A 26,113-nucleotide genomic window follows, 5' to 3' on the forward strand; every position below is an offset into this window, starting at 1 on the left:
GATGGAAGATTGTGGTAGAGGATATTTTAAAAGTAGAGAAGAAATATGATTAATATTCAATTCACTCGACACCATGGGCTAACTCTTAAAGGCATGAGACAAAGACTATTCTTAGATTTTCAAGGCTGCAGCAACAGGGTCTGTGGCGAACCTGCATCATTTGGTTGAACTCCAATGTAAATGAACCTTTCTAAAATAACCTTTGAAACTTGGTTCTGGAAGAGAACTTGAAGTCATTGGCTGGCATATCAAGAGTTACAGTCCTGGCTAGACGTATACCCCCGTCCTGATTCCAAGGTGTCTTTCATGTTATCTCCCTGCCCTCTTCACGTACTGTTACTCTTCCAATATTATAAGGCATGTTATTTGATATCTGATTAGAGAACTCTGTTCTCTAGGTCTACAGAGATGCTTTATGGAGGAAATGCGTCTTACATAATTCTCTGGTGATAATTCGGACAATGGTTTCTGCAATTGCTAACTCTGTAGAGCCTGTTAGAACGTTGAAAGGGGAGTAAGTGAGGTGATGTTTATGAAATATAGGACAGGAGTACAGAGACGATGAATTCAATTCATAAGTGATTATCTGTAACCACGGATGTTCAACTTGAGTGATAAGACACTCTGAGAAGAATAATGGGAAAAATTTAAATATAATATAGTTGAGACTAGGAGATCATGTACATAGACAAACATAGATTTACAGTGCTACCTTGATGTCTTAAAAATGGCTGTAACTGTAAGTTCTGGTATAGATTATTTAACCGCCCATAGGTCTAAGTGCATTATTTTCATTTCTTCTATATTTTGAAATGCGTTTGGAGAGAGAAGACTTTTGTAAATGCGTGTACTCTTTATATAAAAAGCAGAAAGAAAAATAATGCAAGGGTGTTCAGAGATGGCTATGATTAAAAGACTTGCCCCTGAAGGCCTTTTAAAGGCATAATGAGTAGGAATTGGGAAGAATTGTTACAATTCATTATTCATGAATTGACTGAAGAAATACATATACATCCAAAGATTGAAGCCGCCATCTAAATATGAGCAAGATAGCACATAAGGTTCAGATCTGAAATGGAGAATAAACAGAGGAATGGAGTTGATTCCATTGGGTATACAGTTGGGAAAGAATAAGAAGATTTCATCTAGTTTATAAAAACAGAGATTGTGAAATATACATAGAATAATTATTTGAATATATAAAAATATATTTGAGAGTGTCTCCTGGTTCCCGTTTCTCCTCAGTGGGAAGCCTGGGGAGAAGCCAGAGCTAGATAATAACTTTGTTCTTGTTCATCCTTTGGCTGTGCAATGAGACTGTGTTAAGGAATGACTCTGTGACTCTGGTCCCTAAGGCAAATGAACAAGGTTATTTGGCCTCTCTTGTCTGGACTGACTTGTTCTGCTTGTCCACAGGACAGAATGTGCAGATAGTGCAGTTCTGGAGAGCAGAGTTCCTTCTCAGTTAGCTCAGGAGTATCAATTTTCCCAACTTAAATTCCCACCGGGGTTTTTATTTTTTGATAAATTCACGAATTGCAAGAGGTATGGGAGCCAATCAAAAATGGTTCTCAGTCCCTTAATATGCCAAAGGCTTCTGAATAGGTAAAAGAAAGACAAGAAGAAAATCCTGTTAGACTCCTTCAATTTTAACAGGAAATTTCTGCCATGAGAGATGTCAAAACAAACAGAGAACCCTAATTTTTACCCTGCTAGGAACTTAATATTTTCTGTTTTGTAATTCTTTTATTAGAAAGAACTTCTGTCAAGCACTTGCTGCAGCTTTCAACAATTATATTTTCAATCATTCCAGATAATATGTTATCTGAAGAAAAGCTAAAGTAAAAAAAAAATCACAAAATGTTCTAACCTGGAAAATGGCAGAATGGATTAGTTCCAACAAGGTGTGTTTTGTTTGTTCAGCCAGTGGTGGGTCGCATCTTGGAATTAAAACGTCCCAAAGTAATGGCTCCCTGTGTGTACTCTCCAAACACTTAAAATGACACAAAGAATCTTACCTGCAAGGAGGACACCTTTCCTTCTAACACTAAGAAACCAATCTGTGTTTTCAATTGCTTGGATATTCTGAATGTCTGTTGGTGCCATCACCCTCTCTGGGACTGCCGGTTTGCCACGGCCCACATCCTGGGGACTTTCTAAAGAACTCGGAAAACTCGGAGGGAGTAATATTTGCAAACATTGAGTTTCCAGGTTCTTCAGACTCAAGTAGCTTACACCGTACACACCCTTTCTCAAGCTAAATACCCTTGTCCGCCTTCTCTGTCAGACCACACCAACACTTGTCTGCCTTTCAGAGTAAGGACATAGATACCTCTGTATCTTTCACGTGTGCACACCTAGCACTCTCAAGGCCACTTATTGTCTCTACCTGTACCCCTGCCTATCCTTTGGGTATTTACTGTTCACCCTGATCAAACCTATGCATGTTTATGTTTATTAGAAATTCAATAAGACAAAGTGGAGGAGAAGTTGGAAGCGAAAGCTATTGGCACAAGTGAAGCTTTGGATTCCCTGTGGAATTTGAGTGCCCCCTCCTTCCCTGACCCCTTAAGCAGCATCAGTAATTCAGTTCTTGATGATGCAAATAGCCACAGCGACTGAAAACAACTATCTCTCTATTTTCAGGACTGCTCGAGGAGCAGATTGTCCCAGTTCTGGTTTCTGCTGGTGCTCTACTCTTTGGCCCCACGGGTTGGCAGCCTTCTAAGCGGCTGCTGTCCCTTTCAGTGGGTAAAGGCATGAGGCAGTGATCACAGACACCTGGCTATGGCTTACAGCAGAATCACACAACGGTACGCATGAAAGGGCAAGAGCTGGAGAGATTCTGGATTGGGCCCGAATCACTAATCATGTCACTTCATGAATAAAAGCAAGGGCTTTGTAAGCTTACGTTATTTACAGTGCTCCGGTTTCCAAACATCCACCCGAAGTTGAGGACCAGCACACCACAGGGAACAGTTCAGTGAACTATGTACAGAATTTACAAGGAAGTTTACACAGTAATCTACATTCCATGAACAACTGGACCTTTGCGTTTTCTTTCAAGAATATATGGGTGCTTTTCTGTTCTGTTCATCCTGGAAACTGCCAAGTGAACCATCTCGAGCAAGTGGTTGAAAGCTCCTTTCACCCCTTCCTAGGATAAACGATTTATACTTTATGAAACACATGGTGGCACGTCACCCCTTTGACAAGATACTGTCCAAAATTTTGGACATGAGAAATCTCAGAGACATTTTTTTTTTCTTTTAGAAAGATCATCCTGTTCTCTTTTTGTTTAACCTGGCAGATTGTAATCAAACCCCTTCTAAATGAATATTCATAAAATAGTCATTGGGTTTAGGAAGATGGAATTTTTGTGAATTTTCTATGGCTTTCTTAAGGGAAAGTCCTTTTTTTTTGGACCCAAAAGCCGTTACTCCTTTTTTTACTTTTGAAATCCATCATTGACTGTGGTGCACAATATAGTATAGAGATATACTTCGATATACTTTATGTGTGTATCCACAAACACGGCTCACCCAGGCTCGCCAGCTAGCTGCTGGTGCTTGGCAACAGAGGAGATTGAGGTACTAATCCTGGATCATTCAAGCAGAAATAAGCCTTCACCTGGGTCTTCGCCTCACAGAACTGCCAAGTACTAGGAACACCTGATGTCTATGTGCAGTCACAGTTGTCAAGTGAAGGGCGCGAATGTCTACTGTGCCCACAGCCAGCTAAGTCTTCAACACGATCTGTCCCACAGTCCAACTGGGAAACATAGGGCTCTCTGGATGTAAATGAGGTGTAAGAGAGGACGTCTGCAGTTTTCAGTCTCTTGTGTTCCGTGATGCAGGGGATTATGGCTATTTTCATAGCAAAAGGAAATCAACTCAATAATAGTTAAGTAGCAGCCTTTGTATAACGTAATCTGACTCTTTCGAGAATGGGGGCGATGTAAGAGCATTTATGAGCGTTCCGTGACTTTTATGTTTTATTTACACCGTTTTGGGAAAGGCGAGGGAGAAAACCAGAGAAGGAAGGTGGTTTCCTGTCAGTGTTTGGCTTGGGAAGGGAGCAGAGAGGAATGGATTAGTCTGGGAGGTGTTCAGAAGATAGGACAAATATCATGACCCCCACAAGCCCGGACTTCTTTTCTCACTGCAGTAGAAACTCCAGGTGTCTATTGCCTCTGAGATCAAAGCCATTTAGTCATATTTGCATAATGGAGGCTGTGATCCTCCTAACCATTTTATGCCCAGTGGGCGAGTCAGGCTGATCATTTTACATTTTAAAAGGCGAGAAGCGTAGGAGGACTTCAAATTGTGGTTCCCCTTTTTAAATGCAAAAGATGCTTTATATCTAAAACTATAACCAAATCACTTTAGATTTTTAAAAAGAAGGATACAGTACTGAAAACATCAATAGTCACAATCTTTTATGAGAAGGTCTAAGTACATAGACACTTTCTGGTTTAGTTTTTCTTTCTTGAAAGCCATTGAAAGAGCTTTGATATCAGAACGATTAATTTTCCGTTCAGCATCAGGCACCTAATATCCCTTCCTATGTTTAAAATTGTTGACTACTTAGTGGCTCTTGGGTAATAGGAAGCTTCCACTACTGACAGGGTCACATTCTACTGTGTCCAAGGATTGTCCATGGCAAAGCATCTCAGCTTGCAGGAAGCTGAGCAGAGGGCTTTACATAGATGACCCTGTGACCCCAGGCCTCTGAGATTAGCTCAACTAGGGAAGGAAGTATGTTCACACACCTGAAAACCTAACTAAAAAATTGTCTTCAAAATCCTAGCACTCCTCATGAAATAGCTGAGATCAGGTTTTTTGTTTTGTTTTGTTTTGTTTTGTTTAAGGTATAGTGGGATTTTTAATATTTTTACTAATGTCTGTTATTACTTCCAGCCACACTCACTTATTTAAGCTTTCTCTTTTCCTCTTGCTTTCTGAATGAATATTATATATTCTCCTCTTGGGCTCCTTAATATAAATTCCAGCTTTCCATTTCCAATTGTGACTATAATCGTTGGCAGCTCACACGACTCTGCACATCGTTTCTCTTCTCAGAGGAGAGCCAGAGCATCAAATGAGGCAGTCATCCGGTCATCCTGATTAGCCCTGGAGTTCCTCATCCCGTGCCTGGATCGTGCCGAAATGGCCTCCATCCATGGCTGGTCAATTTGTGCTCTCACTCAACCTTGCACATAAACATATAATTTTACAACTCAGACCAAAAGAAAATGAGGTTTTAATACTATAAAATGGGAAGAACTCAACAGTAGTTTGTTGAGCATGTTTAGAATTGAACGTCATGAGAACCACGACCCAGAATAATCCGCGATCAGATGAGGCAGTGCAATAATGACAGTGATGAACAAGTGGAGATGCTTCTGGTCCACGCCTCCCAGGATGGTGGGCGTGGCTAAAGGCTCAGTCTTTTGCCATTTCGAGTTTCTTTACTTTCTGTGATTTTTGCTACTTTAAAGCTTTTCTTAACCTGGAAATCTGGCTTTGGAGAAGACATTGTGGTGGAGGATCAGCATTTCCTGAGCCACTCATTTTGTAGCTTGAAATGTGAAGTTCAGAGAGCAGAAACCAAAAGTGCCGGCCGAGTCCTGTGCTATGAGCTCGCCGCCATTAGACCCTGCTCTCTGGAAGGCTAAGAAATACATACAATTTGACTTAAGATTTGGCAGTGCAGATGACTGCCCAGGCACCTTTTACATATCATGTAAGTCTTGCCTCCTTCAGGGAAATAGCATTTTTTTCTCAAGGAAAAAAATTGGTCTCCACCTCCTTCAAAGCCGCTTACCAACTGTACCCCACATATCCTTTCCATCTCTCCGGATCAGGAACTGTGGAAAATGATCATGTTTTCATGTCATCAAGAGATTCCAAGGCTTATGAAGGACACTCAAGGCTACTCTCTATAACGGACAGGAAGAAAACTATGTATTGTCCCCCTAAACTCTTTACTCTTGAGAAGTAAAGAAAAATGGTCTCAGTGACTGACTACCAGTTAGATCAGGCTGGATTCTCGTGTTGACTTTGAACATCTAGGCAGTTTGAGAGAGGACCGTTTTTAAGTCATAGTCATAGTCATTGTCAGATGGAAACAATAGGGTGAGTTTGGGGGAAACGTGAGTAGCACTAGCTTTAATGTCCCTCTTCCAAGGAGCTCCAAAGCCTTTCTGGAAGGGGTTCAGAAGAACTTCAGAGTGGACGGGAACTCTCAGTGTTATATACTCTCTTCCTGGAAATCTGCAATTTGTCAATGGCTTTATTCTTCTGAGATGCTCAAGTTGTTTTTTTTCTTTTTCTTTTCTTTTTTTTTTTTTAAATTTTCTATTTAATTGTTTGGCAGCATGAGATGGTTACAGTTTACCCAGAACACAGTGCAGGTGGACGGCAGGGTCCACTGTACATTTTCATTTTAAAATAATCCAGTAAGATCCAGGGCAACTAAGAATGACTGCCAACAATGTCTAACACCCACCTACCTCTCTTTGTGTTTGTAAACAAAGTAATTGATGGAACTCTTACAGAGCTGGTACCTTGGACCACAATAGACAGGAAAAAATACCTTTTGTTGTTGTTGTTGAAGTAAACATGGTGTGATAATAAAAACTGACACACAAGATCGAAAACCAACTGGAAGGCGGAATCTCTTACCTCAAAAACCATAGCAGTTACCACTGTTGGAAATCTGTGGGGTTAAAAAACAAGCGAGGAGGAAAGGAGTCTAAACCGAACCATGAGACTGAACTTAGTGTACATAGTAAAGCCAATAAACGACATTAAAAAGGGAAAATGTGATGGGGAAGAACATTCGGGACCACTTGTCTATGGAGTTCACGTCAGTCAAGTCAGGGATCTTCACTTTGAGCTGAGAGGCACGTCTGCGGATGCGACCCTTGCCGGGCACCCCGTGCCTGTCCAGCCCTCGTCCGAAGCCCTCACGGCTGCTCAGTGGTTTGCGGTACTGGATGCTGGCGCTGTCGTATGAGTACATAGTGGCCTTGGGGTCACTTACACCCGTGAGCACCTCGGAGCCACTGGTCTCATTCCTGATTTCCAGGGTGCTGAGGAGAATATTGCCGTGGGCATCAACCTGAGGGCAGAGAGGACATGCTCAGATGCTCACCAAGGTCATTCACTGTTCTGTCGTTGTCACAGGGGGACACATTGGTCCTTTCCATTTCCTGTACATTGATCCCTTTCAGTAGGAAACTGGCTCCACGTGCCTACTGACAATGAAGATTACCTGTCTACACCCATCAATCACCTGTCAGTCAGTCACCATATCTATTAATCTATCTTCTACTACCTATCACTCATCCTCTATCTCTGTCATCTATTTATAGCAATCAGCTCTTTCGATCAATGAACTCTCTGTCCCAGCAATGATCTATTTACCTTCTCTGCATTTGCCTATCAACTGTCAGCTTGCATTTACTAGTCATCTATTTCTTATCTATCATTTGTCTATCTTCTATCATCTGTCTATATCAATCATCAATTTCCTCTGTCATCTATCTACCTATCACTGATCTACCAATTATCTGTTTTTGTCTTCTATCTACTTATCATCTGTCAACTTATCTCTATTAATTACATACTGTACAGTAATTTCTATTACCCCTTTTACCTCCCCCAAAATGGCATGGAGACTTTGTCTTTACTAACAAGCTTTAAGGAGCATAGCCAGGCAGATAATCCTCTCTTCCAACCCCCTATGGCTGCCTACTTCCCAGCCACCGACCCCTAACTTGTCATCTTAGCCTTGCCCTGGCTGCTTCAGCTCAGAGCCAGTCTCTCATGGTGACCACCTCCTTCCCACATGAGCCACTCTCTTTCTCTCTTCATGCACAGAAATCCTGTCTCATCCTCTCTTAACTTATCAGCTTTAGGCTGATCAGTTCTTTATTAACTAATCAGAGGTGATGGAAAACCATCCTCCGACGACTTATCCCCCACTTAGTTATCTATCCTTTATCTATGTTATTATTCTATATCTATTAATTTTATTTCTCTTTCTTTACCATTCTATCAATTATCTATTTATTTCCATCTATGAAATACCTATGTTACCTCCATCATACCCACCCATCATCCATCTATCTCCATCCCCACCACCACCATCATGATCACCATCACCATCTATTATTATTTATCTTCTATCTTTCACTACCTATCTTGCTCTAAGTTGATTTCTTTTGCTGGCTAGTTTTAAATCAACTTGAAACACTAAACTACAGTCATCTGGAAGGAAGAAACTTCAATTGAGAAAATGCCTCCATAAGGTCCAGCTGTAAGGCATTTTCTAATTAGTGGTTGATGGGGCAGGACTCAGTCTATTGTGGGTGGTGCCATCCCTGAGCTGGTGGTTGTAGGTTCTATAAGAAGGAAGGCTGAGCAAGTAAGACAGGGAGTAAGACAGTAAGCAGCACCCTTCCATGGCCTCTTCATTAGCTCCTGCCTCCAGATTCCTGTCCTGACTTCCTTTGGTGATGAACAGCAATATAGAAGTGTAAACTGAGTAAACCCTTTCTTGTTCAACTTGCATTTTGGTCCTGGTGTTTTATTGCAGCAATAAACCATACTTAAGACATTGTTAAAAAATATTTTGACCAAAACTACTTGGGAAGGGAAGGGTTTATTTAATTTACACTGTAATGGTTATAATGATGAGTAGTACATCATTGAGGGAAGTCGGGACAGGGACTCAAGGAGGAACTTGGAGACAAGAATGATGGGGAAACTGATTGATGGCTCTTTCTGCCTTACTCAGCTAGGTTTCTTATACAGCTGAGGCCCATATGCCTAGGCATGGTGTTATCCACAGTGGACCAGGCCATTTGGCAAGAACTATCAAGACAATACAATCCCCTCACAGACAGGAATACAGGCCTGTCTAAATTGGCCAATTCTTCTGTTGTTTCTTCTTCTAGGTGATTCTAGGTTGTGTCAAATTGGCAATAAAACGTAACCAGCACATGTTTTTTGTGCTTGTTTGCTTTCTGCTGCTGCAATAAAACACCATGACCCAAGATAGCCTGGAGGAGGAAAGGACTTATTTAATCTTACAACTCCCAAGTTACAACCCATCATGGAGAGAAATCAGAGTAGGAATAGGGCAGGACTGGAGCCAGGAATTGAAGGAGGAGTGCTGCTTACTGGCTTTGTCCCCATCTCTCTCTCTGTTCACTTTTTCTTAATATAATCCAGGGGTAGTACAGTGGTCTTAATCCACAGTGGGTTAAGACCTCCCACATCAATCATTTATCAAGAAAATGCTTGCTACAGACTTGCCTACAGGCCAATCTGAGGAGGCATTTTCTCAGTTGAGCTTTGCTCTTTGCAGATGACTTCAGCTGGCTCAAAGCTGATGGAAAACTAACCAGCACAATTGACCCCCTGTCAATCTGACAGACAAATCTCTATTAAACCAGTAACCTTCCCTTTCCTGTATATTCCCAAGATCTCTTGTTAATATCACAATAGAAAACATAACTCTGCAAGTCCCAGATTCTTGGAGCATTTAAACATTTTAAGACCCAAGTTTGCTTTTAAAATTCCTTACAAATCTAAAGTCTCTCAACTATGGGTTTTCCATAAAATTATAAACCAAACCAAACTAAAACGAAACAAAATCAAGTCCCCCCACAACCCAACCTTCCCTTCCAACCTCACCAAACCAATATTTCTTATGGGAAAAACCAAGGCATAGTCAATAAAATGAGAGCAAAACCAAATTCTAACATTATAACTAGGTCAAAGTCCCATGTCTGGGACTCACAATTCTCTGGGCTATAAAGGCTTAGGTGGCTCCTCTTTCCTGGTGCTTCTTTCCATGTCACAGCTGTTCACATAGCCTATCTAACAGGGTCAAGCTTGTTCATGCCATATCTGCTGCTATCCTTTGTGGATATCACATGGGCCTGGCATCTATGACGTACTGGAGAGCCAAGGCTGCACTTTCCAATGGCCTCTCCTAGCCTCTCTTTATGGTGTCCAAATTTGCCACATGATGCCAACGCTCAGATTCTCTCCACTACCCTTTCAGTCCTTGGGTTTCCAGTGCTACTGAGGTGCTTGTCTTTACCAGTGGCGTCGCCAGCCCATTCTGACCACTCACAGAGACAAGCCTCAGCTTCTCTCCATGACTCTCCTTCAATCCTGCAACTTGCATGCCCCCAAACCCATAACAAACATGTGGGGACTCTTGCACACTGCCAACATGCACCACAGCATCAACCACAGCCTCTGGGTGATAGACTCCCTTGATGATTTTACCATAAATAATCTGGTCTTTTCTTAATTAAAGCTGATTTCTCAGCCCCAGCTAACCACACCCATTATCCTCACAAAGAAAGCGTTTCTGGTCTCTTGATAATTCCAGCTTCTTCTTCAGCACCAGCTGACAAGAAATTCTCTACTCAAAGATATAATCTGAACAGCCCTGTTAGTCTTTACTTACTTGTCTCTGACATTTCCCAAGTCAAGCCTTCATCTTTTGCATTTGTTTTCAACACTCTTATCTTCTAAGCTCCTGCAGAACAACCCCACTAGTTGGTTGAACTAAATATTCAATGCCTTTTCAAAGCCACAGTTCCAAAAATAATCATCTACCCCATTAAAAACCCCAACATGATTATGATTAGGTCTGGTACTCCAGCACCTGACTCTCTGGTACTGACTTCTGTACTAGTTTGCTTTTTGTTGCTATGGTAAAGTAACTTCAGGGTTTGGGGGAAGGGTTTATTTCAGTTTACAATTCATCATGAGGGAAATTAAGGTAAGGAACTGAGCAGGAACCTGGAGGTGGAAACTAGAATAGAGACCATGAAGGACATATCCTGCTTACTGGCCCATCAATTTGACAGGCTTCAGAGGACATGAGACATCTGCGTTTAAAGTTAGTGTGCTTGACTTAAGGTATATGCTTCCAAGTGAGATTAATCTCAGTGAACCCCTGTTGGGAGGACAGATATAGGCAGGGGGGCAAAAGAGCCTGGTGAAGAAGAAGGGAATAAAAACAGTGGAGGAAAATGACATACAAAGGTGGTTCCTACAGTACAGTTTATAGTGTCTACCGTGTGTCTGGAAGAATGGGGCATGTTTTATCTATGTTATTTGTGTGTGCCTACAACTCTACTTAAAGAGGTTTACATGCTAAGCCACCTTCATTTTACAGATAAGGAAGCTGACCTTTAGAATTATTTATTTTTTTAAAGATTTATTTATTTATTTTATGCATGTGAATACACTGTAGCTGTCTTCAGATACACCAGAAGAGGGCATCAGATCTCATTACAGATGGTTGTGAGCCACCATGTGGTCGCTGGGAATTGAACTCAGGACCTCTGGAAGAGCAGTCAGTGCTCTTAGCTGCTGAGCCATCTCTCCAGCCCGATCTTTAGAATTATTAACAGAGTAATGTTTAGTTAGTTTAAGAGCCAAGATGAGAGCCCATCCTTCTTTGATTTAGAGCCCATCCTTTGATTTAAAGCTTGTGTCTTTCTACCTGGATTTTGCACCACCCAGCGGTGAATTTCGTGATGTCGTTGATAGCTCTAAATATTGAGTTGACAATGAAGAGAAGCTGTGGCTGGATTTGGCCTGCAGCTCTTTTTCTCTCATTTTGTGTTACTATAATAAGTGTTTTGTTCCATTCTTACTAAGTACGATGCCCACTGTGGCCTAGCCCTGTACATTGCTTTGTTTATTTGGGGGACTTTATTTACTTTTGTTAATAGCTAACATATTTAAGCCATACTCCGTAGCTTATCAATTACTTTTAGTAGAGTGCCCTGAAGTGCTTTAGATCATCCAAGTTCTGCAAACAGTAAAACTGAGTCTCAGAAAGGCCAAGTGAACCAGCAAAGGTGGAGAAACGAACATCGAAACGATATTGAATATTGTTTGTCTCTTCTTTACAGCTTAACCAAATGAACCTCTTATCTCCAGAGTGGAATTTAAATCCCCCTTTCTTTGTGTATTTTATATCTTTCTTGATAATAGTAAATTCAAGTGCTTTATCCAAACATGTGCTTGCCTGCTACTGTGTTTGATAGTGTGTGCAGGATATACACTGCTCACAGAATCCTTACCACACACAACCTTACCACCAACTTTTATTTTAGAGTGGAATTTACAAATCCATGTTGCTAAAAAGGCCAAGAAGCACAAAGGGGTAGAGGTAGGCGACTAAACATAGTTGAATGCAGTTAGGGAGAGGTGAGCACTGGAAAGGAACAGGTTTCTAAAAATGATATCACAACACGTACCTCCATGTTGCCAGAAGGCAATCTTGCCCAGAGAACCCTAGTATCTAGCTTTGTATTTGATGTCTAACATTGACTTTGTCCTGTAGAGATGTTCTTCGGTCCAAACAAATGCATTATGTCATGCTCCCCCTTCTTATTTGTCCTTTATAAGTATTAATATTTATTCTTAAGTATAAATCCTATTTCTCATTTGGAGGTATAGAAGTACCAGGGGAGGGTGAGGTGGGCCAGGACAAGGGCAGTACTATAGAAGGGAAAGGAAGAATGATTTCACAGAAAGATCTATGACGGAGCATCAAAATCCAGAACTGACTTGATCGTTATTATTTATAAGGTAAAGTTAAGACTGTCTGAAAATGTTTAGCTTGTTTGAGAAGTTTAGATGGTCATTAGAAGACATGGGGAGTTCATTGTGGGGAGGGTCTGAGGGATAAAGGAAAAAGTGGAATATTTTGTTTCAAGTTGTGTCAAAGATTAGGCAGCTCAGTGGTATTTGGCCAGTGTGTAATTGTCTATGTGGAGATGGCTAGAACAATGTGACTGAAACTAAGGTATGTGTATGAATATGAACATAAGAGATGTGTTTCTCTTTGATTATGGAGTATAACACTGCAACATAATATGTTACAAATATTATGTAACTCAAAACTCATAAAATTGAATTCTTCATCTAATTGTATACATTGTGTAGTTTAATGATTATGAGCAGCTAGATAAGCTTAAAGACACTAGAACAATCCAGGGATGCGTGCAGTCCTCATTAAGCTGGTGTCAGGATGTGTCTTGTTATATTTTTCTTAAGTTAGTGCATACACACAGATGTTTAAGGACTTTGTGAGATTTATTACTTTGTGTAATAAATAATAAATACATAATTATTGATAAATAAAGAAATCTCAGAAACTAACTATGCTTAGTTAGTTACTGTATCGTTGTTAAAAACCATAGTTTCAAGTGGTATTTTGACATGTAAAGAATGAATCTAGCTCTTGAACTTTCTATGAATGTTGAACTCATTGTTCAATTATTAAATCAGCAGTGCAGTGTTCTTTTTGCAGAACATTTAAGAAGATCCATATAAGAAACCTTTTATACTTCCAGTAACTTTCCTTACTAGAATAGGGTTATTGTAAAAGCTGATGTTACAGACTTTGCATGTGCATGCCTGTGTGTAATATGGTGTGTGTGTATGTCTGTGTGTGTGTGTATGTGTGTATGCCTCTGTGTGTGTATATGCCCCTGTGTGCATGTGTGTGCATGCATGTGTGCATCTCTGTGTGTGTATGCTTATGTGTGTGTGTATGTGTGTATGTCTGTGTATGTGTGTGTATGCCTCTGTGTGTGTATATGCCCCTGTGTGCATGTGTGTGCATGCATGTGTGCATCTGTGTGTGTGTATGCCTCTGTGTGTGTATATACCCCTGTGTGTGCATGTGTGTGCATGCATGTGTGCATCTCTGTGTGTGTATACCTATATGTGTGTGTGTATGCTTCTGTGTGTGTATGTGTGTATGTCTGTGTATGTGTGTGTGTGTGTATGCCTCTGTGTGTATATATGGCCCTGTGCGTGCATGTGTGTGCATGCATGTGTGCACCTCTGTGTGTGTGTATGCCTCTGTGTGTGTATATGCCCCTGTGTGTGCATGTGTGTGCATGCATGTGTGCATCTCTATGTGTGTGTGTGTGTGTGTGTGTGTGTGCTAGATGGCCTATGTTTGCAGCACTGATGCAGCTTCTCCCAAAATAAGAGCTGCAAGGAAAATGGTTTTTATTTCACATCTTTAGACATACCAAGAAGGCATGTTATGCCTTGCCTCATCTGTACTGCCTCGTTAATGAGGGATCGACATCTAAGTGAAGCATGACTTAGATAATAAGTAATTTAAACCTCGAGGCAGATGGAATTAAAGCAAAAGAGAATGTAGACATGACGGACCTTTATGGAGTGTGGACCGTTAGCTGTTCTACAGCATTGCTGGTGGTGACATAATTGCTCTGTAGGATGACTATACTCCACCGTTCACGTCCCCCTAAAAGAAGGGTATTCCTTCCTGCATTAATTTCCAGGCACAAATGAGTCAGGATCACACCCAGCTTCCCATCTCTAGTTAGCGATCAGCACTGTCCATGCACCCGGCATATTTACAAAGAAGTGGGTGGCCATGGCTCTGTAGCATCTGAGTTTCCCCTCCCTTTGATTTGTTCATGCTGAGGGTGCAAGGTGAAGGATCTGCACCCCAACACACTTGTGGGTAAGGACTGTGGTTGCTCATGGATTCCAGTGACTTCGAGATGGGTCTGATAATGAGGGGACAGCTGATCGTAGTACCTGTATTCCTGAACAAAACCATTACTGATTTTTGTCATACATTACAGCATCATTGACTCTAAATCTGTAGAAAATGAACATTGTGAATGGGGGCTTCAGGAGGACATGTAAGGAATTGCTCTTTCCTCCAGTGCAGATGGATTGTCTAAAAGCAGAGTGTGATGGTTTGTATGCTCAGCCCAATGGGTGGCACTATTAGGAGGTGTGGCCCTGTTGGAGTAGGTGTGGCCTTGTTGGAATAGGTGTGTCACTGTGGGCGTGGGCTTTAAGACCCTCATCCTAGCTTCCTAGACGTCAGTCTTCCACTAGCAGCCTTCAGATGAAGATGTAGAACTCAGCTCTTCCTGCACCATGCCTGCCTGGACGCTGCCATGCTCCTGCCTTGATGATAATGGACTGAACCTCTGACCCTGTAAGCCAGCCCCAGTTAAATGTCCTTATAAGAGTTGCCTTGGTTATGGTGTCTGTTCACAGCAGTAAAACCCTAACTAAGACACGTGGTGAATAAAGGGTGGGAGGGTGGGCTGTAGACAGGCAACTCCAAAGCTGTCCCTTCACATTTTTGGGACGGGCAGGAGGGAATTCTATGATGAACATGGATAAACATTTAAAGTGCTCACTTGTTCATCCCTCCCCCACCCCCGTGCCCACCTATTCAGCAAATGTTTATGGAGTGCCTGATGGGCTTTAGGCACTGTGCTAGATGTGGCTATAGGACAATATGTCCCTTATTTTAGAGATGGGAAGATCTCAATGAATAAAACCCTTACAATTATACTCGTCTACACAAACACAAAGCTCTCTCTCCTTGAACCAAGTAAATCTTTTACTGGACAAACAGGGTGACCTCTGTTAAATATGGGCACTCAGTGCTCTTTTCAAATGCCCCCTTTGTGCTTTCCTCCTTGTGACTCTGAGCCTTTCCATCATCTTCCTCCCAGATGAGCATGTTAGCTGGCCTTGGTAGCAGCTGGCTATAAACAAATGGAAAGGCACCCGTATGAAGGAAAGCCGTAGGAGGATTGATTAGCTGGCTTCGGGTTGTTGACCTCTCTCCATCCTTCCTTTGGAACAGGGCTTGTAAACACTTTGGTTGTGAATTCTAATCTGGGAAGACAGTGGTGAACAAAGCAGACAAGGTTCTTAAAGTAGTGGGGCTCACATGCTTACTTTTTCAAGGAGTATAACAAGCAATGCCTTCTTCTCCTAGCATCCATCTCTTTAAAATCAATATAAAGAAAACAGAACTATCATGTATCATTTATAGATCTCTCTCTTTCTCTCTAGCTCTATCTATCCATCTATCATCTATCTATCTATCTATCTATCTATCTATCTATCTATCTATCTATCTATCATCTATTTATCTATCTATCTATCTATCAATCATCTATCTATCTGGTAGATTTTTAGAGCAAATGCAGGATTAGTAGAGAAGGAAGTGTGCCTCAGAACTGAGTTTATGATTCCAGAATGTTCTAAAGATTTGGGATCAAGTTCAGTTTAGTTTCCAGCCTGAAACTTGCTCTCCAGAATTCAGACTTGACAGCTCCCCAACTGCACAAGATAATTCCTTAAAATAAACTTTGTTGTAAATTGTTGGTTCTGTTTTTCTGAAAAATCCTGATAGATGGAAATGGTATGTACAAAAATTCTGAGGGTGGATCTAAAAAGGACAGGGATCCAGGAACCAGCAAGTTGTCTCCCTCAAGAGAAACATGAAGCAAATGTGCCAACTTCTATCTTGGCTTGGCCTCCATGTTATTCTTTCTCTCTGCCTTCATCACCCCCCACCCCTTTGTTTAAAAAAATGTTACCACTTGCTGAATTTAACCACACTGAATATTTTCAATATACAAACATAGCAGAACTCAATCCAGTGCAATTGAAGTAAAATACAATCTCGTTGGCAGTGGCGGTTTTAAAGCCTTCTTGAGGTGTACCTTCAGGCTCAATTCATGTTTCAGGCAGTGTGTTATTTCTTTCTTGCTGGCCGACTCAAAAAGATTCATATATACTAAATGATTCTGAACTACCAGGCAGGGAATACATAAGGTGATACTGGCTGCGGAATTAGCCAACTCTGTCCCTGGGAATCCCACAGTCTATTTGACGAAGCTGTCTCATATGAATAGTGGTCTCTGTACATTGCCACAGATAGCCTGGAGGGCCACAGCCTCTGTGCACTTCCCTCTCTCCTAGAATGGACCTCGTTTTCAGGCTCTACCCATATCACCTGCATTCACTGTGTCTCTCACATCTGATCCTGTGGCCTGGACTCTTTTTTGGGGGTCTGGGTTTGGGGATGTTGGCAGCTTTGCTCACCGTTTGTACATTTCCTCTCATGTTCTGATAACTACTAGCAGAAACAAATACTTTATTATCATTTTGAGAAAGGGCAGATGGTTAAGCACAAACCTACATACATGCAAACAAAGATACACATTTTAAATATACTTTAAAATATAATTATATTACATATATTTGTATAAATAAATATATAAATATATTAAATATGTTAATGAATAGAAACAATGATGAAGACAAAGTGAAGTTACTGACAATTTTCTTCAGGGAGAAACATCATTTTGAGTTTCTTTCCACATCTTTCTCCCCCTCTGTATGAGCAAGTGCAAATGGCTGTACTTAAATACGTCTAGAATCTGACCACCTCCCTCTACAATGGCCCATAGCTCCATAACTGATCTCCTTTGTCTAGGAGTGTGGCCCTTCAGTTCTTTTTCTGTGCACAGCAGCCAGGGCGATTCTGTAGGATGCAAAGCAGACGATGTCTTCTCTCTTCAGGCCTTTCTTAGCTTTTTCTCAAGCCATAAAATGAAATCGAAAATTTTTATCCTAGTCCCCAAATACCATGTATACAATCACCTTTCTCATTGATATTTCCCTTGAGAATTCTGCTCAAAGCACTTCGTGTGTGTGTGTGTGTGTGTGCGTGCATGAGAAGGGGAGGGAGGGTCTTGCTATGTACCCCAAACTGGCCTCAAAATTGGGATTCTTCTGACTCATCCCCCCTACCACTGAGATGGGAAGTCATCTGTGGACCATTGTGCCTGACTTTGTTTTTTTCCACTCCCTTTTTTGAGTCCTCAGGAATTTTACCTGCCATTTTATTCTCCTGGAGTATTCTTTAGATGGTTACCATGCTAGGTTCTTGTCACTTTTCCTGCAGTGGCCATCACTAACTGACATTCTATCAGGTAGTTTTCATTGCTCTCTCTCTATTCTATACACAAAAGAGATGTATGCATTTTTATTTTATGTACATGAGGGATTTGCCTGTGTGTCTGTCTGTGGTTTACAGGCCTGATGTCTAAGGACGCCAGAAAAGGGCAGCAAATCCCTGGCTCCTGGAGTTACAGAAAATTGTGAGCAATCACATGGGTGCTGGAAAACAAACCAGGATCCTCTGCAAGAGCATTAAGTTCTGTTAACTGCTGGGCATCTCTCCATCCCTTCTATACAGTTTCCAGTGATCGCAAAAGAACATTAGCTCAGATAGGCAGGTACCAATTGCAAGATATCATCGCTGTGTGTCTTTCTGGTCCTTCCAAAACTGAATCTTAGGTGACCTACAGGATTAACCCAGTTAAAGTGTACAGAAAGAAGAGCCCCAAATTTAATCTTTCTCCTCTCTGAGTTTTAGTTTCAATGGTCAAGACAGGCATGTGTGTGTGTGTGTGTGTGTGTGTGTGTGTGTGTGTGTGTGTGTGTGTAAATAAAATGTGAAGAGTGTTAGAAAATCTGAATTACTTTCATTTCATCTGTTGTTAGCGTCCTCCCAGCCTGCACTTCATACACACATCACAAGGATTTTAGTTGGTTGTGGTAATGTCTATTGGTATGGTCTTTCTGATTCCACCTCACTTCCTTACTTTCCTTTGATATAACCACTCTGGCATTCTGTTGTGCATGTGACTTGAGTGGGCCTGAGGGCATCCTTTTAGGCTCCATAGGTGTGTTTTGCTCAGACCTGAGTATTTGGTGTTTTCTGTTTAATTCATGAAAAAGATTGAATTCCACATGACAATGTGACCTAAGTTGGTTACATACAAATTGGTTGAAACCCAGGGCCCATTTGGGCTGTCCATATTAGGTTTGACATTATAAAGAAAGTACTTACGGGCTGGGCTGGGATTATAGATCTTGATGTGATAAAGCTAGGGCTTTGGGGGTTACTGTGAAAGAAAGATCTACTGAAAATCATGCCAATTCAAAGAAAACTGGGACTAGGAGATGAAGTGGGAGGCTACCTACAGGTTCTTGGATCAAAATAGCAGATCAAACTAGGTTTCGACGAAAGTATGAAGTTTACAGTTCATGAGGAAACATCACAGGCTTGTGTCAGTGGAAACGGTGGATTTCAAGCTGCTAAATCAGCACAATCAATTTCGTCAAAGATAGAGTTCCTTTTCCGGCCACCTTGGAGGGAGATGCTGAGGAACACTGAGGTCCAAGGCCAGCAGTATGTTTCTGACGTAAGCGTGAGCTGCATACCTCTGAATGGAACTCAGCCCAGCACACAGCTTCCTTCACATGCAGAAAACTCTCTGGCCGTGTTTGGATGATTTACCACAAAGGATAGAAATTCGGGAGGAGAGGTTCTATCACAGAACTTATATCTAATTACAGAAAGAAAAGTCCTCATCCTAACCTTTGGGGTTGCAATTTCAATTGGCTATGAATCTTTCATAGATTCTCCCAGTGTTCTTCATGATTTATAATGACTTTCTGTAGTGTCTGGTCACCAACTACCCCTGTGTTCATGTCATCCCTTTTATTTATTCTCACACAGCAGACACTGTGGCCAGTATACACAACTAAAAAGTTCTAGGTTAGTATGAAGGCATCCCAGAGGCAGCTTGCTTAAAGTCTTGTTTTGCTGTGAAATCTGTCTTTCAAAACTCTAAACACCATCCCCAGCTTCGAATGGCGCCCAAGGGGCTCATGAATCTACAGTCTTTATCACCTTGGAGATTGAAACTCTCATAATGTCTAGATTCGGCATCTGCACTCATATAAAAAATGTTTCAGTGCAGCTGGTGGAAGTATAAGTCAATACAGGGCCTGAACTTCCGAGGTGTCGGTTCGGCTGTCCCTTGACCTAACTGGTCAGCTGAGGCCATCAAAAGTAATGTGCAATAATGAACAATGTCCCTCCATACTCCATGACACCAAGGCAAATCCTAGAGCCCCTTTAAATGAAAAGTCTAGGAGACTAGACACATAGCAATTACGTTTGACTTTTTACAAGCATCTCATAGGAAAGAATAAGATTACTCAGCCAGAATATTAAGGGGAAATAGAATAATTTCTATAAATTTGAATTTAACCACAGGGTGGCAGTTTTGGAAATGGCAAAGGTGACATTATTCACCTTCTGGAGAGGAAATGCTGGGCAGATGAAACTTCTTGTTGGACACATTCCCAGGGGCTCAGAAGATGATGAGGTCAGGATCTTTCAAATCCAGGCCTTTGCAGGATCATGTTAAGTGGCATGAGATGGTGTGACACTGAGTGCTGGGTAGTTTTATGTTAACCTGACACAAGCTAATGTCATCTAAGAGGAAGAAACTTCAATTAAGGAAATGCCTCCATAAAAACTAGGTAGGATATCTTCTTAATTGGTGATCAATGGGGAGGGCTCGCCCATTGCTGGTGGTGCCTTCCCCGGGCAGGTGGCCCAGGTTCTATACAAAAAGCAGGGGGAGCAAGCCAGGGGGAACAAGCCAGTAAGCAGCGCATGCCCTGGCCTCTGCATCAGCTCCTGCCTCCAGGTTCCTGTCCTGCTTGAGTTCCTGTCCTTACTCCCTTGGAGGATGAATACTGCTGTTTAGGCCAAAGAATTACTTTCCTTCCCAAGTTACTTTAGAACATGATGTTTCATCCCAGCAGTAGTAGCCCTAACTAGGACACTGTTCACTTCTCATTCCGTCTACGTTTGGAGGAGTCAGTAAAATCTTAGCCCTAATCATTTTGAAGGTTATTTTCAACAGTATACGGCGAGATGATTTATAATGAATACCACAGTTTCTCATAACATGTTTAATAAAAAACATTATTAATCAGTGATTTCACTACCTAATGTGCAAGAGGCCCCGGAGTTCAATACCTAGCAACACACACACACACACACACACACACACACACACACACACACACACACACACCAAATGAAAAAAAAAGGAACAGTAAGACAGCATTGGATAGAAGCTACTGTCTCCTTTTCTCATTTCATATGAGGATGTAAGAATTTATAAAGCATAATGACATGTCAGTCAATAACTTAAATGAGCTCTAAAAACTTTAATGGAGAAGGTTTGTCTGATACTCATTCACTCCCTAAAGACATCCTTATTCCAGTTCTACCCCATTGTAGCCATTGAGGAAAGAATAGTAAATACACTAGACAAAGCCCTGTTGTCTCTCATGGAAAATTAGTCTAACAAGAGAAAGATGCTAACGAACAATGATACCAACACATGCTACTATGGCAGTCCGACAGCAGAAGTGTAGGGTTCCTTGGGGACAGTGAACAGAGGAAGTAAGTACAAGCAGAATTGTGGTTCCAGTTCAGGCATCTCCAAAGGCCGGTGAGCTTTGTAAGAAGCAGAGTGATGGAACTGGAACTAATCCCTTCTACACCACGGACTGCAATATTAGTCCATCGAATGCCATGTTCAAGCCCGTGACTTACATCCATTTTCTTTCATGCTTTCAATTGGGACATGTAAGCTGAAATGAGCCCCTTCCTCTCCAAGTTGCTTTTGGTCATGGTGTTTTATCACAGCAGTAGAAACCTTAACCGAAATAGTATTTATGGTATGAATGTCCTATACCTCGTCTAATCTCTCTTCTATTTCAGAATATTTTGGTTGCTTTCAGTTCTAGACTGGTATTTCTACTTCCTACAGACTTTAAAATATATTAATTATAGTTATTCTATAGTGATAAATTTTCAGGTCAACATTTGAGATTCATAAAGTTATATTCTCTTGGTTGTGACATCACTTTCCTGTTTCTGCTCAGGCATGTTAATATTTTACTATGGACCAAATATTTGGAATGACATGTTAGAGAGACTCTGGGCTGTTATTATCCCTGGAGAATTTTGGGTTTTGATTTTTTAGGAACTTTAATCACTAATATATTACCCAGAATAGCTGGAAACTCGGTTTTATGTATTGTTAGATTGGGTCTACTTCAGATTTTTTCCTTATTCTTATGACATAAACTTTATTCCTAAATTAGGATCATTTTGAGAATTTTTTTTTTGCTTTCTTTTTTTCCCCCATCTTTATTAACCTGGGTATTTCTTATTTACATTTCGAGTGTTATTCCCTTTCCCAGTTTCCAGGCCAACATCCCCCTAACCCCTCCTCCTCCCCTTCTATATGGGTGTTCCCCTCCCCATCCTCCCCCCATTACCACCCTCCCCCCAACAATCTTGTTCACTGGGGGTTCAGTCTTGGCAGGACCCAGGGCTTCCCCTTCCACTGGTGCTCTTACTAGGATATTCATCGCTACCTATGAGGTCAGAGTCCAGGGTCAGTCCATGTATAGTCTTTAGGTAGTGGCTTAGTCCCTGGAAGCTCTGGTTGCTTGGCTTTGTTGTTCATATGGGATCTCAAGCCCCTTCAAGCTCTTTCAGTCCTTTCTCTGATTCCTTCAACGAGGTCCCGTTCTCAGTTCAGTGGTTTGCTGCTGCCATTCGCCTATGTATTTGTCGTATTCTGGCTGTGTCTCTCAGGAGAGATCTACATCCGGTTCCTGTCAGCCTGCACTTCTTTGCTTCATCCATCTTACTTAGTTTGGTGGCTGTATATGTATGGGACACATGTGGGGCAGGCTCTGAATGGGTGTTCCTTCTGCCTCTGTTCTAAACTTTGCCTCCCTATTCCCTGCCAAGGGTATTCTTGTTTCCCTTTTAAAGAAGGAGTGAAGCATTCACATTTTGGTCATCCTTCTTGAGTTTCATGTGTTCTGTGCATCTAGGGTAATTCAAGCATTTGGGCTAATATCCACTTATCAATGAGTGCATACCATGTGTTTTTCTGTGATTGGGTTACCTCACTCAGGATGATATTTTCCAGTTCCATCCATTTGCCTATGAATTTCAAAAAGTCATTGTTTTTGGTAGTGGAGTAGTATTACACTGTGTAGGTCATTTTGAGAATTTAATAGAAAACTCATTACATTTCCTACATGTATGGGTTAGAAATAAACCCTAAGTCCAGATGCTGAATTCCACATTGTGGAAAACAGTTGAAACCTGATTTTGTTTTTGTTTTTGTTCTTTTTTCCTCTGAGGCCTTAGTCATATTTCCCTTTGTGACATTTTCTGTTGCTTACAGAACTTAAGAAAGCAGCTAAAGGGAGAAAGTGTTTACTTGGTTTCACAATTTAAGAGTATTGTCCATTGTGGTCAAAAAGTCTCTGAGAGAGAAGCTAGCAGTCCTATTTCATTCACAGTCAGGAACTAGAGAGCAATGGATTCCCTCTCTCAACCAGCTGCTTTTTTAAAAACGCAGTCCAGGACCTAATCCAGAGAATGGTGCTATGCTCTGTAGGACAAGTCTTCCACTAACACAACCCCAAATAACCTGAGGTAATCCCTCACAGGAACACCAAAGGCAAAACCAAACCAAACACTTCCTCTCAAGTGCATTTGGAAGCTTGTGTCTCAGGTGAGTGTTTATCCTGTCAAGCTAACAGTACTAACCATCAAATGGCCATCTTAGTTTCTTGGCCTCTTCCCTGGACATTCGGAGGAAGTTTATTCTCAGAGTTTGAGCATTGGCTACTGTATTCTTCCTGAAATTTCAGGTATCCTGGAAGTATTGGCATCTATTGCTTTGACTCATCCAGCCAAGAAATCTGCAGTTTCCTGCTGACATGCTGCTGTGAAAAACTGGGCACCTCATGGCCTGTGGTTCTCAAAGTGCAATTCACTCTTCTCTGAAGGCCAGGGCTTTCCTGTCTTTCGCTCCTCTTCAGTCACTAAAGTCTTTAAGCAGCATTAAAAAATTGCCGGTTTTCATGACTCCAGTCTATAAGTGAGTTTGATACAAACTACTTTTGCCTTAATTTAAAACACTTTGTATTTTAATTTTGGCAGCACATTTGGGTTTCTCTCTCTCTCTCTCTCTCTCTCTCTCTCTCTCTCTCTCTCTCTCTGAGAAGTACTTGTAAAGTGCACACTCAACTGCTTTCCTGGTTGAATCTGAGCTCGTGGCTTAACCACACTAGGAATACCTTTGGTTCTACTGAGGGTTAAGTCAGCTACCTCTCCACTGTTTGCCGAGCAGCGTCCACATTATCCTTCCACATGTAATTTCACGAACAACTTAGAATGAAGCCCAGGGGACTTGCGGCTGAGCTCAGACACAGGGATACACTCTAGCTGAGGTATGGGTTTTGTGCCTCCCCCAGGATCTCCAAGTGTGGGAAACTGTCTTCTCAGTGTGACAGTGTTGGGAGGTAGATCTTCAAGACTCATAGCTTAGTGAGAGGTGGCTAGCTAATTGTAGACGCTGTTCTAGGAAGAGGCTCAGAGAGCCCCACATTTCTGTCTGGATTTCTGCTTTGTGACAAAGTCACTTTGCCCCACATATAACTTATCAACAACCATAGTGGCAAAGTCAGTAGCATGCTGTTCCAACTTGCAGCCTCCAAAACGGTGTGCAAACAAACTCCTTGTCTTTATAACATCAGCCTGCTTCAGCTGTTTTGCTACAATCATGCTAACTAATAATTTTCCTCAGTCAAATATTCTCAAATCTGTATCCTGAGGAGATGGCTTCGTCTTCATAACAACAAATAATGGTTCATAAATGTGTTTTTCTGTTAAGAATATTCCAGGGCAGCCCTTCATTGATAAAGATAATAGTGATATTAGCAATTTACAGTGCGTTACCTGGACTTTGTTCATCTCCAGTTTGTTCTTTTCATTGGCACTCTGGTCTTGTTTGCTCGCTCCTTTTTTCTGAGGGCCTTTTCCGAAGAAAATGTAATTTACAAAGGCGTACTCCAGTAGAGCCAGGAACACGAACACAAAACAACCCATGAGATAGATATCAATCGCTTTGACGTAAGGGATCTTTGGCAGAGTCTCCCTGAGGTGAGTACTGATGGTTGTCATGGTCAGCACCGTGGTGATTCCTGGGGGCAGAAAATGGATGCTCAGCTGCGGGCACCTTTGTGAAGCTGTGCTTTCCAAAGCCAAGAAGATAACGCTGCCCCTTCATGGTGTATTGCCATGATGGCAGTAGCGTGATGAACCACTGGACTAAAGTGCATACGTTTCAAGATGAAACGACGGGCTTTCTCTAGATTCTATTACTAAGGCATGGCATTGAGTGCACAGAGAATGGAGGGCTGATGATGGTTTTAAAATAAGCACATCTATATGCTTATATACATGCTTCATCTATATTTATCTATATCATCTATATCTATGCCTATATCTATATCTATATCTATATCTGTATCTGTATCTGTATCTATATCTATGTCTAGGAAGAAAAAAGCTGTGAAAAGGCAGAACAAAATCCCACAAGGTGAAAGGTGAGGACCACCTTGGAAAGCTATTTTCTGACCTCTCTCTCTGTCTCTGTCTCTGTCTCTGTCTCTGTCTCTGTCTCTCTCTCTCTCTCTCTCACACACACACACACACAAACATACACACAGTCACACACACACAGTCACACACACACAGTCTCACACACACAGTCACACACACACACAGCCACACACACACAGCCACACACACAGCCACACACAACCACATACACACACACAGCCACACACACACAGCCACACACAGCCACACACACACACACAGTCACACACACTCACACACAGTCACACACACTCATACATACACACAGCCACACACAATCACATACACACACACAGCCACACACACATATACACACACACAGCCACACACACACAGCCACACACACACACACACACAGTCACACACACTCACACACACACACAGCCACACACAACCACATACACACACAGCCACACACACATACACACACACAGCCACACACACACACACAAACACACACACACACACACAAACACACACACACACACAGGCACACACAAATTCGCTAAAAGTTTATAAAGTTCCTAGGATCCCACTCCCTTCTCTCTCTGCTGTGCAGCTGCATCCTTACATCCTCCTTTTCCCCCTTCTCCATCCCACAGCCATTTCCCTCTGGAATCTGTCTTTGTGAGCCTAATCTCCACAGCAGTCACTGCTAGACTCAAAGCCGGTAACCAGTTTGAGGTAACTGACTTCACTTCACAAATCTATACCAAACCTCAACTCACAGTTTGGTTTTACAGTTTCTGCTCACTTGTCATTCATGTGTGGCATTGCCAAAAGAAGAGACATTTAAGGAAGTTTGTGATTTACATTATGTGTCCTCTATATTCAACACGAT

At 41.6% G+C, this 26,113-nt stretch overlaps 1 protein-coding gene across 1 annotated transcript in view; it reads right to left on the bottom strand.

Moving 5' to 3' along the window:
• Nucleotides 1–6,339: 6,339 nt before the first annotated feature.
• Gabrb1 (gamma-aminobutyric acid type A receptor subunit beta1) overlaps nucleotides 6,340–26,113 on the bottom strand; it is a 477,985-nt gene continuing 458,211 nt past the window's right edge. Inside the window, 2 exon segments of the mRNA NM_012956.2 lie at nucleotides 6,340–7,125; nucleotides 24,568–24,812. Coding sequence (NP_037088.1) covers nucleotides 6,781–7,125; nucleotides 24,568–24,812 — 590 coding nt within the window. The 3' untranslated portion in view covers nucleotides 6,340–6,780.

The sequence above is a fragment of the Rattus norvegicus genome, chromosome 14, assembly GCF_021556685.1.
Source record: "Rattus norvegicus strain SHRSP/BbbUtx chromosome 14, alternate assembly SHRSP_T2T, whole genome shotgun sequence".
NCBI lineage: Eukaryota > Metazoa > Chordata > Mammalia > Rodentia > Muridae > Rattus > Rattus norvegicus.